Raw genomic sequence first — 14,705 nt, forward strand, 5'->3', positions numbered from 1 at the left:
TGTCACACGCGCTTCGGACGACACCACAAAAACCACGGGTCCAATTCCGGCCAAATGATTCCCGCCGCACAAAAAAGACGAAGACAGACAGAGAACAAGCACTCCCCAAAGCGCCGTACTTCAACTAGTTGATTTTCACGCGACGCGAAGAAAAACTACAAAGATATAGGTGATACGTCGGGTTCCTTTTTGGTAGCGACGATTAACTATACGTGCAACACGAGGCAGCTTCATAAACTATAAACACAAGCACATTACTACACAACCAAACTAGAATACACGTGAATGGGGAGCCGCAGAGCAATCGTTGCTGCGTCATTATGCCCAAGAAATGACGCTGCTTGTCACTTAACAATAACGAAGGCGAGCTGAAGCAATTTTCTTTAAGCTTTGCGATTTCCCCAGCCTGAACAATTCCCCTTGTGGTCTTTTCTGGTCCACAGGGCAAAGGGATTGGACGAGTGGACGAGCCTACGTTGGCCAGACTGGCAGATGTCTGAATGAGAGGCTCAGGGAGCACAAGTAGCTCACAGCATGCCTCTCGACACCTAGGCGTAGATTGCCGTGACAGAAGTCAGTGCAAGGACCAAGGTCCTTCCTTTGAGCACACCACAGTTCTGCGCGTGTGTGCAGAAAAGACCACAAGGGAAATTGTTGAGGTTGGGGAAATCGTAAAGCTTAAATAAAATTGCTTCAGCTCGCCTTCGTTATTGTTAAGTGACAAGCAGCGTCATTTCTTAGGCATAATGACGCAGTAACGATTGCCCCGAGGCTTCCTATTCACGTGTATTCTGGTTCGGTTGTGTAGTAATGTGTTTGTGTTTATAGTTTATGAAGCTGCCTCGTGTTGCACGTATAGTTAATCGTCGCTACCAAAAAGGAACCCGACGTATCACCTATATCCTTGTAGTTTTTCTGCGCGCGCTTTTGCGCTGCACTGTACATATGAAGCGCTTCGCGTGAAAACCAACTAGTTGCAGTAGGGCGCTGTTGTGTTGTGTCCTCTGTCTGTCTTCATCTTTTTTTCTGCACGGGAATCACTTGGTATGTGTAACCAACTAGCCCACCAGTTCGTCCTGAGCAATTCCGGCCATGGCGGTCGCATTTCGATAGAGGCGAAATGCTAGAGGCCCCTGCACTGTGCGATGTCAGTGCACGTTAAAGAACGCCAGGTGATCTAAATTATCCGCAGCCTTCCACTACGGTAACCCTCATAGCCTGAGTCGCTTTGGGACGTTCAACTCCACAAACAAGAAACTACACAAACTAGTGAGCAGAGAGATCCGGAATTCGATCTGGTGTGTGCAAACACTGATCACTCCTCATCCCCTCAAATAACGTCCCCCATTGCAGCGCACTGATGAACGAGTCTCGGGCGCTTTGTAGAGGCAGCGTTGTGACCAAACGTTTTATCATCATCATCATCATCATCATCATAATATCAATATTCAGGCACACGCAGCCGGCAATGTGAAAACTTCTGGACTGATCCAACTGTCGCCGACTGCGTTGCTTGGTTAACCGCATAATCGCGTGTCGCTTCGACGACATCGACGAAGGCAGCAGTACCCGTCTATCTATTGACGAGTACTATACTATATGCGAGGGTGCTGAAAATTTCTCGGCCTGGCCTGGAAAATCAGTTTGAGCCGTCCAGCCCGATGCTCCACACACACAGCACACTGCGCAGCATTTTATTTAGACGTTGGGGGGGGGGGGGGGATGAATTCTGGTCACCAAAAGGGAACTCTGTTGCTGCAGCTGCCTCGAAATCACCGATTTTGCCGTCCTTTCAAAATATTTTCCAGATATGGGAAAATATGTAGTTAAAGCAAGATCTGGCAAGTATATATTGGTAGGTAGTCTGCGCACTGGAACCCAAAAACTGCCAAAGCATCTGTCACCTTTACGTCCCTGCAAACAGGTGCATCGTCCAACAGGTCGGCCCCACTCAGGGCCTTTCATATTCTTTGCCACAGTGACTATCTGCACTGTGGCTATAGGAGCATGGAAAGACAATCCGTCATTACCGTGGGCCTTTTCACATCAAATGAAGCGGTCATACCTTTCCAGGTGACATTTAGGACTTGAGTTTCTTTGGTCTTGGAAACCCTGACTGGAGCCATTGCACGGTTGTGTTTCAGGGTCGTACATCGCTAGCAGTTGCCGATTACTGACACGATCTCATTGAAAATACTGCAAATATTCCACTTGGATGAGTCCACCAGACTTCACTGTTCACCGGCGTTCAAATGTTCTGGCACCCAATTGGCTGAAAGCATCTGCGTACCCGGCTAGTACCTGTGGAATTGTGCAGTGCCTCTCTTACACAGCTAGCAAAGAAAACAAAAAAGGCGCCCATGTACAAGGGAACAAAATGTTTACAACAAATGGAGCACAATCATGGCGCCTGATTTGTGACCTCATTCAGGCTCAGTGTCAGCGGCGGAAACGGGACAGCGAGCTGCGCGGGTAACTATAGCTGCGCTGCTCCCCGCGTGACTCTGCGTTACGCGTTTTCTTTGCCGTCTGCAGGGGACAGGAGTCGTCTGCTTGTACTTTGAGAGCCGCTTGTTATCGCATATGAAGCGATGCAACGTTTAACCAATAGTTCGGGGTCGAAAAGAACGAAGGGGCAGATGCCCCTCAATGAAGGCCCTCCAGCCAATGGCGTCTACCGATTTTCACGACCCCGCGGTTAATCCGGCTAAGCCGTGGTGTGTCCCCTTTAACTTGCCACACACTGCGATGTCATGCTAGCAGGTCTAAGGGGCTCACCCTGGCTGCCATGAGAATGGGTTGACGCCATTGGCTGGAGGACTTCCTTTGAGGGGCATTTGCCGCTTCGTTCTCGTGTTGTATATCCGACAAGTTGACTAGAGACCAGAGGAGGAGGAGTTGGACACGAGAACATCACCGCAGGTAATATGGCATGACAGTGTTTGCTTTCAAATTCATGTCCTTAAACCTTAGTTTCTTCACATGACTGAGCAACAAACACTGCAGCCTCATAAGCTCTGTCGGTACTCGGCGTCGAAACTCTACACCAATGCAAGCCAGCGCTTAGCGGGCTGGCTGCGCGAACAAAGGCCAGGTATGGTGGCTGCGTACTGCGGGCTTCAGATGAGCAGCCGTTCAGTGTATAGCCTACTGCGGCGCAAAACGGCGACAATCCTACATCTTGTACGGCAGGCACCCCTGAAGCAGCAGATGTGAACAGCGAGCCAGCGACGATGGTAGCCAGAAGCAAACGAGAAGATAGGTGGCGGTGCGGACAGCACATAGTTAACACAGTGGTGTTTTTTTTAATCCAATTTCGGACTTTAGGAGCGTTGAGATCAACTCAATTTGGAAACAAGAGTTAAAATGAAGGGAGTCCTCCTTTGCTCCAATAATCAGAAAAGGTAGTAAAATAGGGCATTTACCTCATTTTCGCCCCATATAGATGGAATATATATGCTTCCACACATGGGAGTTTAAACGGCAACGTCAACCGCTTAAACTTCCTTTTGGTTTGATTATTGTTTAAGTGCGGAATTAATGTTCAGCTTACGCAGACGAGCAAGCACTGTACGGGTATCAAATGGAGTCTAGTGCAAGTGCCACTAACAATGAAGTGTGCTTTAGGCCCCTCTGCCTGCCCTGCGCAGCAGCGCCGTGTCTTGGAATTTTTTGTTGTCTATTTGGAGGACTGCTGACAAATTTACAAACATTGAAGCCTTTTTGTGCGCCCCTTGATGCGTATTCGCCGCGCACCGAGCTTTTTCTCTACCCACCCGCAGGGCATTGGACTTGTTCTCTAACTTGTTCACTTGTTTTGGACTTGTTCTGTTTTCCGCGTCCCCTTTGTTGCACATACAATTCACTGCCCGCACTTTTTTTTTCTATTTTCTGCGCCCTTCTCCCCCGCTTTCTCTCCCAAAGCCCCTAGCCCCCCAACGCAGAGTTGCATGTCAGCGTTGTTTCTACTTGTATGCATATTCTAACTGCGCGAACGTCAAGGGACGAAGAAAGAAACAGACAGTACGGAGAGCGGTTACAATATGCATGCAAGTACGAACCACCACCAATTAGCCCGCCTTTCCCTGTTATCGTTGTTTTTATTCCGGCTAAATTGTCTGTATTTCATTAAAGAACTCTCTCTCAGCACGTGGATAATTAAACCAACACGTTTCCTGGAGAGGCTCTAATTGAGCACCAATAATTTTAACAATATTCACCTGTCTCGCAAGACCACAGTCGACAGTTTCGAAGATGAAACTGTTGGCCGCATTCCCGACCTTGCTTGTAATCTTACATCTGAAAAATCTCCACACTTGAAGTCTGCCCACCAGTCCCCGGTCACACGATGGGCACTTGCACTCAGTGTGTGCAATCTACATTCGCAATTTTTTCTCAAAATTCTTTTTGCCAGAAATAAAGCCTTCATAGAAGCTCGGATGTACGCAAATAAAATACCCCACCTTTTCCTCAACATGGCTCTTTGGATGAGCTGGAACAGTGTCTAAACTACGATTGTGGAAATAGGTCATTTATGATAGGAATCATCGATTTTTTTTGCAAATACACAGAAAGAACAACGCTCAAATTTTGGCAGCCTGGTCAGGCCGAAAATTTTTCAGCACCTAGCTACTTGCACACAGACAACGTTCCTGCTGCGCGATTTCAGATAGATCATGCAGTGGATGGCTGGTCGACATTAAGTATTCACCAGATATTTCACCATTGATCGATGTCTGGAGAGAAGGGATCAGCAATTATTGTCGTCTATAAAATTTTTACGCATAAAAATTTATTATTACAAAGAGGTGCACTCTAGCGCTTACTGTCACTGCTGTTTTGCCAAATTTGATTTGAAATAAATGGAAATATATTACGGACATTTTTGAAAAAATACGAAGCAAATCTATGGCTATTGTGAGCGCCCCCTCAATTCTGATGATTTCTAACTTTCATTTTTTTTCTGAAAAATCGCAAACCTGGCGCACTGAACATTTTTTTTTGTGACTTCGCAGGCTTTCACCTGAAATAAATTCATTCTGCAGAAACTTATCTGCTAAATGATATAAAATTCGTCGACATATGTTTCACGGATAAGGAATTACTGCTGCGCGAACTTCAAGAACCACAAGAAATTTAAATGGCGCGATTAAAAAAAAAAAGGAACGTTTATTGATATTTTGTATCTTCCGGCCAGCAGTTGTGCACCCTATACTGTAACGAAGAAGAAGCTGGCAGTGGCGCGGGATGGAGCGCGCGCGCTAGGCCAGCAGCGATTAGTCATGCACAGCGAATGAATGAATGAAAAACTTTATTGAATTCTTTTGGTCAGTTCCGGAGAGTCTCCTTGCAGCTGCGTCTTGGCGCTTGCCGCAGCCGCCGCCGCCGTCGGGGGCTCCTTAGCAAGGGTGGTCCCTCATTCCAGGGCTCCACTGGTCCTGGCCACCTCGCACGCGTGCTGCACCAATGCCCTTTGGGCGGTGAGCTCGCTGCTGGTGAGCAGGCCCTCCCATTGCTCCGCACTCGGGTTAGTCTGTTTGTGGAAGGTGTAATTGTGTTTACATTCCCATGTGACGTGGTAAAGTGTCGGGACGTCCCCGCACCAGGGGCAGCTGTCGCTGTACTGGGTGGGGAACATTTTGCTTAGGACGTGTAAGTTGAAGAAGGTGCCAGTCTGCAGCCTCCTCCAGCTGACCGCTTCTTGCTGTGTGAGGAGTTTGTGGGGCGGGGGATACTTGAACCTGCAGCCTCTGTAGTGAAAACATTTTGCATAATATTATTGGTGTAGTAGATACCGCACTTCTAAATAGCCTATTTTTGGGCACACTGCTTTTATTCCAACTTAGGTTAGGTGGCGATTCATGGCACCACTGGTAGAAGTTCATAGCTATGGCAGGCACGGAGGAGCTGGAAGGCGACCGCCGCCACTAGCCGCGCGTTACTTACAAGAACTGAAGAGTTTCAGCGTAGCCGGACAGCCGTTGGGAAAATACGGCAACGCGTTGTTGCGGCTACCGTTGCCAGGCTTGCCTAGCCACATTTGCCGTAGTTGCTGTGTTTACCGTACTGTGGGGCTATAGCTCTCTATTAACCCCCGTAGACTTGAACGCTATTCACGTCATGTTGAAATTATCTCGTCAAAGCTGCACCCCCCCCCCCCCCCCTTTCCCGCTCTCTGCTCTACAGGGCCCGGTGGTTGCAATAGTCATGAACTCGGCACGACCTTTTACTCATGGCCCTCGGCGCACAAATATTTCTATGCTACACACAAAAATGGCGTCTTATTTAACCTCTTTATTTAACAGCAATCGCCGCGCATGAAGACCTTGAAGCAGTTTTTTTTTGTTTCAATTCCTTACGCACGAATCTGCACGCTGTCTCTTCCAATTTATCCCACACGGTTCCCTGTACAACCTTAAAGCCTGCAGTGTTCCTTCCTGGTCAGCCACCGGTCGATACGGTATAAAGTCCCTTGAGGGGCTTTCATTCAGTCGTACTTGCCGCACTAACATTTGGATGAAGAAGCGTCGTGCTTGCGCACTGGAGAACGCATCTGACCGCCGGGCTGAGCGGACGTGGCCTCTCCAGCGCCTGCATCGTAAACTGGCAAAAAGTGAGGCCGCCGTTGCCACACATATTAAACACCCTCAACCGCTGACCATCCAGGAAAGGCCCGAAGGCCGGCGATGGCGGGATGGCGGGATGGTCACGTGACCAAATATGGTGGCGCCCATGCTCCCGCGCTGTAAAGCGTCTATAGTGTGGCTGTATCTTCCCACCATGGGCATGCGGACCTGTATGTAGTGGGACCGCACAGGGCGAAGCGGTGTTGCTTCCGCCCGAGGTATACGGAAGGCATGCCTTTTTTTTTTTTTCGGCTCAGATATACCTTACTTCATCGAGGTAGTGGAAATGTGCACTTCGATGGGCTATAGGAGACATTCACGCACTCATCTTTCCTTTACGCACCAAGCGCCACTTTAGGGTGGGGCACCCTACACCATTTTGCTATGCAGCGCCACTTTGCACATATGGATTCTGGGGGATCATCTGTAACCGAGAAATATGGCACCGTACCTTTCCGGGGGCTCTGAGCAGAGGGCTAGACTTGTACAGGGTTTCCGGCCGCTGGCTTTGCTGAAAAGAGAAAAAAAAGCAATTGTCGCCGTTAATTAGGTGCTTCAAGTGGGCCGGAGCTGCCTGCCACTGCTGCAGCTGAGAGCGTGCACAGTACAGCACGACCAAGTTCCTGTGTAATCACTAAAATTACCGACTCATTTTATACAAATGGTTCCACGGCAGCAGAAAAGGTGGTCTCGAGTTCCTTGATTGTGTCTGCTCGTTTCTTCTGCTTGTTTTTTCTGTCGTTTTTTACACACTCCGGCCTTTTTCTGTTCATCATTTGTACTCTGTTAATAGTTGTTATCATCCCCGATACTGTTTTCGGGTGTTTTACTCACGAGCCGCTGTTTTTATTTTATTTGCCTAGTGTGACCTACACTTGAGCCACACAGGTAACGATGTTGTTCTTTCTTGTTCATTCGTTGAAAGCTGTCCCATCTTTTTTCGAATGTTTTCAAGGCGCTCTTCGCGATATCATTTGGCACTACGTCGTCCAGTGTGAGTGGCGTTATCGTGCTGGTTTTACAAAAAAAAATAAAGAGTTGGCATAGTCAGCGCCCGTCCTGTCTTGTGTGTTCCCCCTTGTCCACGCTCTTTCCCGCTGTGTTTTCCGTCAGTTAGCAATGCACCAACTACCCCAGACAAAAGTCCGGATTGATTTCTACACCTCCCAGAAAACAGTATTCCTAAAACGTCTGTGCGGATATATGGGATTTTGGGATGAAATTAATTTTCCTTCAATTTAAATGTTTTCGATTTGTTAATTAAAAGGACCGATTTAATTGGTCTTAAAGATTAAAATTAAAAAAAGAGAAGTACACAGGGCAAAACGCTTGTAAAGAACACGTTCCGGGCGTGTTTCGGGGCGAACACGCGATATCTATAGCGATAACATTTGGTTAAAAACGGTCCGGATGTAAGCATGCGCTGCTAAACTCATAGGACTTCATCGTCATTTTTTGCCTTCCTGGTCGCAGCAGCGCCTTTGGGAACTGCAGGAACACACAGTTCGGTCGTTCTAGACATGTTTCTTTTTTTCATCTGTACGCGCATCGAAAGACGTGTTTTATGCGCGCTTTTTTGTAACCGAACTTTACACGTTCGCTTTTCGGACGGGAAATCGGTGGCGTCGGTGGCGAGCCAGGACACGACATCGTGCGCGAGCGAGCGACCACAAGGCGAGAAGCTCTATTGTTCCTAGGCATGGAGGCAGCATGGTTTGCTGCTTTTATCAAAAAAGTGCGGAGAGCATTTTTGCTCGTGCTGAGGTAAATGGTTCGCTGGACCTGTGTAGTTTACTCGCCTTCCGGTTAGGACGACAAGGTGCACAGGTTGTATTGCATTGACCGGAGCTGAACTGAAGCTTTGGTATGCGGGCTTTAAAGTACCGAGGCAGCACACTTGTTTATGAAGGACGCCGTAGTGGAGGGCCCTCACTCTCGCAATTTCCGGTACACAGACCGCTGACTACACATCTTTAAATGCTAAAACTTGGGTTCCCGTTCCGCAGAAAATCTATCGTCGTTGGTGGCGGCGGCGTTGTCAGCGGAAAAGCAGGTGGCCCGCCTGCCACTTAAGTCACGTGACCTTACCGTGTGCGGACGATGCAGTAGTACTGATTTCAAAATTGCCTATGATGACGTGCGACCCAAACGAAATTCTATAATGAACTATTTTTACTTTCATACTTGCGTTGTGTTCACGTTGCCATAGCGCAGATAACTGGTTCCAAGGCAGCTACAGACACACACCTTCCCTTCACCCCAGCGACCTGTAGCTTTTGCGGAGGCCCCCGACACACGGTCTGGGAATGCAGCCCTCAGCCGCCCATACGCCGTCCCCAGCTCCTCTTGGCCGGCCTGCTGGTCCGCAGCGCGCGGGAGCTAGATCGCAGCCGTCTTTTGAATTAAGAGGAAAGGCAAAAATATATTTGTAGTAAACTTTCGCCTGTCTATCTCTCTCTGTATACGTCATTACTGACAACAACAGCTATTTTTGGCATTAGCAGGTTCTCCCTACAACCCGCACCGAAAATGAAGCATGCGGCTGATCATCTGATCTCCGCTACCCCAGCTCAGGTGCTTCAGTATCGATGGCAGATGCCGGGGCTAGCGAAAATCTTATCCTTCCTTTTTGCTATTATTTCAGTAAACCACTACTACTGCTCATCGGCACCTAACTAATTTCATAAGGCTGGCGCGTAGCCTTGCTGGTGTCGCAATCGTCCGCTGCGAAGTGCTGCGGTTTATATCCCCCCCCCCCCCCCCCCCCGAAGGATTGTGGAGTGAGTCCTAGAGACGTCTGCTCTCGAGGAAGAAAATCAGAGAAAAAAGACCGAGGATGGTCCTTTTACCGACGTAAAAAATTATAGACCCATTGTGTCCTTTAACAGCCCGGATGACGAGTTCGGAGACTGAATAATTAATTATTTGCAGCGGTTGCGAAAGCAAACGCCGACACTCGCCGGAGAAAACAAAGAAAAGCAATGACGTCTCAGCGACCGTATGGTATCGGGTACGGCACATCCGGCCCGCGCAAAATGTGTGCCGGGAGTGGATAATTTAGTAAAGAAAAAATGCTTTCAACGAAAATTCAGTCCTCTGAACCACACACCGTGGCTGCGTGCAACAGTGCGCAAATTACGGTAATTTTAACTGAACTATATATGTATTCCGCCCGTAGTCCCCATCCGATTCAAAACATTCTGATGATGATGTTTTTTTTTTTTGCTCAAGGGCATTTAAGGCCACTGATCTCCACTAGGTGGCTGGATACCGCATTCCCGCTTTCCGAAGTGGGCGCAAGTGAAGCCACCGGAAGTCGGGTGGCATGCCCCGGAACTTCGGTGTCTGCTGTGTATTCCAATGCAAAAAGTCGCGTCTTTCGCCCTTCCGTCCTCAGTTATTCGCGTTGTTTACACGAAAACAACGCGAGTAACTGAGTCTACCGTAATATCAAAGGAATAAGCGAGCTCAACGCGAGATATGTGAGCATTGTTTGGGGAACCCTGTCATTTCAGAGAAACCGAATAAAACAGGCATGCAGGTCTCACCCTGCCGCGGCAAAGGGGTACGCGCATTAAACACAGCGTTCTTATCCGGTTCTTGTCTTCCGAGCGTAATTATAGGACAAGTAGTGGAATGACGATGAGTCTACGTCATCTTAAAAACAAATTTTCGTGTAGCAATGAAAAGGCGAATGATACGCGGAAATACTAACACACGAAGAGCCACTCGTTGTACAGCTACCACTGTTTCAGTTTCGGGTTGGTGGCGGACGATGTCGCTTCTCATCGATGGCAGGTAATGTTTATCGCTTTAGGGTGTCACTTACCTTCCAGACGTGCTTTTAACCCAACTCCACAGCACAGATGTTTCATCTACACAGCACGAGAGAAACGACTGACGAGAAAGACGAATGCAGCAGCGCATGTGACAAGCGTTGTTAGAAGTCAACTGCACCAAGTATTACGAATAAAAGCCCATTCAGGCATGGTTCGCTACAGCACGAAACAGTACTTGATACACTCCGTCGAAAAAGCAGTACCATATACCTTTTGGGCGCGCTAATGTGAATCAGCGGAACACGGACGGCACCTCATCAGATTGTGGCCTCGCCCGCACTCCGGTTCGGTCCAAACATATAATTCGGTAACATCCGTTTGTTCTTGTACTGTCTTTTCCGGAAGAGCATGTGAATTACTTCGAAAGCGTAATTTTCCAAAAGTCACTCGTGACACGTTCGTCTTAAAACACAGAATTTATCGATGGATCACCCGTATCGTAACACAAACCTTTTACATGGCGTGCGTCGAACAGTGTAATGCACATTTGACATCGACCGCGTGAAAATGCCTTTGTCACACGCGAAGCGGGCAGTTTTGATCGTGATCGATCAGATCCTAATCGGGCCTCAATATCCCCCGATCGTGTTTCAGCCGCGTTTAGAAATAGTTGACTGCCATCGGAGCATCGGAATCAAGCTGCCCGATTGCTTTCGGAACCTACTATGTGCTTTTTAGGTGTCATAGAGTGCTAGGAAACGAACAGCAAAAGAGAGAAGCCTAAAATATAAACAAGAAAGGTTGTTTTAGACTGCAGCACGACAAATGCTAATACGTTTTATTCAGACATAATTTCTTGTATCTGTGTCAATACCTCCGACCCGTGTTTCAGAGAATTTCAGGTGATCGGCATTGATAGGTATGTTTTTTAGCGATAATACCAAATTGAAATATTTTTTCTGGAATGAGTAATTTACAAGGATTTTTTTCTGCGAACTTGGCAAATTTTGTTGGGTGTTTCGGACCTAACTTAGTGGGATCTATTGCGCTAAGGCTGTTCTTATTCCCGATCCTTGGACCGCTATATCAGCGATCATCTTCCATCGCGATTGAAAGTCGATCCCGGTCGAGGGGCTCGATCACAATCGAAAGTGCCCACGTGAAGGGGTATAAGAAAACCGTTGCGGATGCTGCCATCTACGCAATCATTACGACAGTGCGCGATCACTGTCAAGCGAAAGTTTATCACTGGTCGGTATACCGCATATAGGTACGGTCTGGAAGAAAACCACAGAGACAACCATTGACAACAGTCACTGCTTTATAGACAAAAAATCAGTTTACGTCAGCTCGCTTCAGCAAGGGATTGAAGATATATTTAGGCAGAATGTTTCATGAACGATAAGTTGACACGCTTGTCTGCAAACATGTCATCAGCGAGTTTATTTTTCTTTTGCTGCGATACATTTCCCTCGTGGCAGGAACAGCGCAGCACGAGACAAAGAAGGGACAGGTGGGACACGACGAGATCATGCACCAACCAGCCCAAAATATTTCCCCTTTTTCTATTTTTTTTTTGCCGCTGGACGTTTTTGGAAAAATGGAATTGACGTCATCCTTGCGGCGCTCGTACCGATCGGTGAAGGAATGATCAAGATGAAAACCTCTAAGGTTCTTCAGCAGGAGCTAAGGTCTCGCTCTACCCACTACCTCCAGATCTCTGAGGTGCGACCGTTCGGCCGTAGAGGCATTGTTTTCAAGTCCTCTGACATTGCTTGCGTCACAGACCTGCTCCAGTGCAAAATATTTCAGTCATTAGCGGTGAAAGCATTCATACCTGAATAGCTCGCATGATACAAAGGTATTGTTCGTGGAGTGGACCCAGCATCTTCCCCACAGGAAATACTGGAGGAGTTTCAGGATGCAGGTGTGGGGGTTCTTTCTGTCTACCGGTGCAGTAGAGAATTAAATGGTGTGCGTGTAGCGACAGAATTAGTTATAACTACTTTTGCTGGCTCCTCCTGTCTTTCTGAGCTCAAAGTCTGGCCAATGTTCTATCGCGTGGATCCTCTGCAACCCCGTCCACTTCAATGCACCAACTCTTGGCGGTTCGGTCACAGTGGTAAAGCGTGTAAATCGGCGACCCGCTGCCGTGTTTGTGGGGTAGGGCATTCGGATGACAGCTGCTCCTCTGATCAGCCCCAGCCCATACAAAAACTTCCTATGGGCGTCTGTGGAAAAAGCTATGTCCGTCTATTGCCTCTTATGAACGTCTATAAGCACCCACAGAGGTGCTTATTGCCAGCTATTGAAAAATCTATGCCACTAAAGCTATAGCTTTGGAACCATACAACTGTTTTAAGCTCTCTATAGAAAAATATATCAGCCTGTATATACAGCTATGGACAGGAATAGGAAAGGTCTATAGCTATTTGGGCCAAAATCCTATAGCCGGCCATAGGACATTTTTGTATGGGAGTGTTGCCTCTCAAGTGTAACCACTCAGCTGATGATGCCAACTGCTCGAAGCGAGCTGACGAACAAAGCCTGCTAGATATAATTCAAGCGAAGCGATGCTCGAGAGCAGATGCGTATGCACTTCTGGATCGCAAGAATAATACATATGCCAGCCGTGCGCGAAGCTCTGTTGCAGATATAGAGTCAAGTTTGACTACTTCGATAGTGTCCTCGTAGAACAGGCTCTTTCTGTGGTGGTCGAGCGAATGCTGTGCAACTTCACCGAGGCTTTACCTCAACTTGATGCAGGCCTGTCTCTGCCTTCTCAATGATCTGTTTCGGCGGCGACGCCTGCATCGCTCCTAAATTGTGCTGCTAGTAAGAGTGACTCCATGTCGCCTCCTGACAGATCCCAAGTCCCGCCTGCCAACAGCGCTCCTGGCAGTGTCTCTCACGTAGATATCTGAGAGATATCTGTAACACGGATGTTGAAATGATCTGTCCTTCCGTCTAAAAGTTCTGCAATGGAATTTTCGTTCCGTACTTTCTTCTCTCACAGATCTTGAAATACTTCATAAACATAATTCAGATATTGTGATTTTGCAAAAAACGTGGCTCTTTCCACTTAAATCATTTTCAATAAAAAAATTCCGTGTTTTCAGGGTAGACCGCATTAATGACAGGGGTGGTGGGTTAATAACTATGATCTCTACAAAAATATGTCACCGGGCATCAATTTCGCAGAAAGTTATGCTCCCTGACTGTGAGTTGTTGGCGGTTGAAATCTCCCTTCCACAGTGCGCCAAAGTAACTATTGCTAACGTCTACTTTCCTGTAGGTGTTCACAGGACAGACTGTTTGGATATCTTACTGAGCGGAGCAAACAACACAGTCATCGCAGGGGATTTTAATTCGCACCACAGTGTCTGGGGTAGTCGCTCTGACTCCTGCGACCAGCTTCTCTGGTCATGCATGTCTATGAATGCAGTGCGCTGCTGCAATTCCGGAGCAGTAACCTTTATGCGTGGAGCTTCTCGTTCAGTCATAGATTTAACATTAGCATCACGTGGGGCTGGAGTATCTGCATGGTCAACAGTAGACTCAGGTACATCTAGTGACCACTTTCCAATAACCTTTACTGTTATGTCCTCTCCTATCAAAAAAGGTGGTGCAACCATAAAATTTGTAAATCACATTACGTATAAAAAAATATCTGCCTCGCTTCCCTCCATAGTTAGCTCAGGTCGAGCAGAAAGAGCTCAGCGGGCTATTTCCTTTCTACAAGATGCTGCTGAGAGCGCTGTATTCTCTGTGTGCGCTACTGCCCCTGCCAGACAGCCGTCTCCTTGGTGGACGGAGTGTGAGAAAGCTTATCGCCTTAGAAAAGCAGCATGAAAAATCCTTTCCTATAATCAGAGCCCAGCTAATTGGATAAATTATAATTTCTACTCTGCATCTTTCAAAAGAACTGTTAAAAAAGCAAAGGAGGATTATAATCAAAATTTAAACACGTATCTCTCTAAACCTCAGAATAAGAAGGCTCTATATAGATTCATGGCGCAGAACAACAACTCTCTGGCCTCCAACCGCATAAAGCCAATGGTACTGTCTCCGCAGGAAGCTAAGTAACACCTTGAACGTATCGCTCAGAAGCTGGCTTTACGTTTCCAAGTGCAGAAAACGGAATCTTTGCACACTCTCACCCCCAGCTCGGACTATTCCGAGGTGGACGTGTCGGAACACCTCCCAACCTCCCAATTGTCTCCTCGATGCAGTCTGCTGTCCAGGGATCTGATGGGGTTACTGTGGGCATGTTAAAGATTTTAGCGCAAGAATTTCCAAC

At 47.5% G+C, this 14,705-nt stretch overlaps 1 protein-coding gene across 12 annotated transcripts in view; it reads right to left on the reverse strand.

Moving 5' to 3' along the window:
• The window catches only part of LOC144115527 (uncharacterized), a 339,252-nt gene that overhangs the window by 169,796 nt on the left and 154,751 nt on the right, over positions 1–14,705 (reverse strand). For 11 of the 12 annotated variants that reach the window (XR_013311435.1, XR_013311432.1, XR_013311427.1 and 8 more), the window contains exon 3: positions 7,078–7,137. Coding sequence is in view for 1 of the 12 variants with exons in the window: in XM_077649936.1 (XP_077506062.1) it covers positions 7,078–7,137 (60 nt within the window). In the remaining 11 variants the exon portion in view is untranslated. Of the gene's footprint in view, positions 1–5,296; positions 5,751–7,077; positions 7,138–14,705 lie in introns of those variants that run through there. The other variant, XR_013311437.1, reaches the window with a different exon arrangement.

The sequence above is a fragment of the Amblyomma americanum genome, chromosome 1 (assembly GCF_052857255.1).
Source record: "Amblyomma americanum isolate KBUSLIRL-KWMA chromosome 1, ASM5285725v1, whole genome shotgun sequence".
NCBI lineage: Eukaryota > Metazoa > Arthropoda > Arachnida > Ixodida > Ixodidae > Amblyomma > Amblyomma americanum.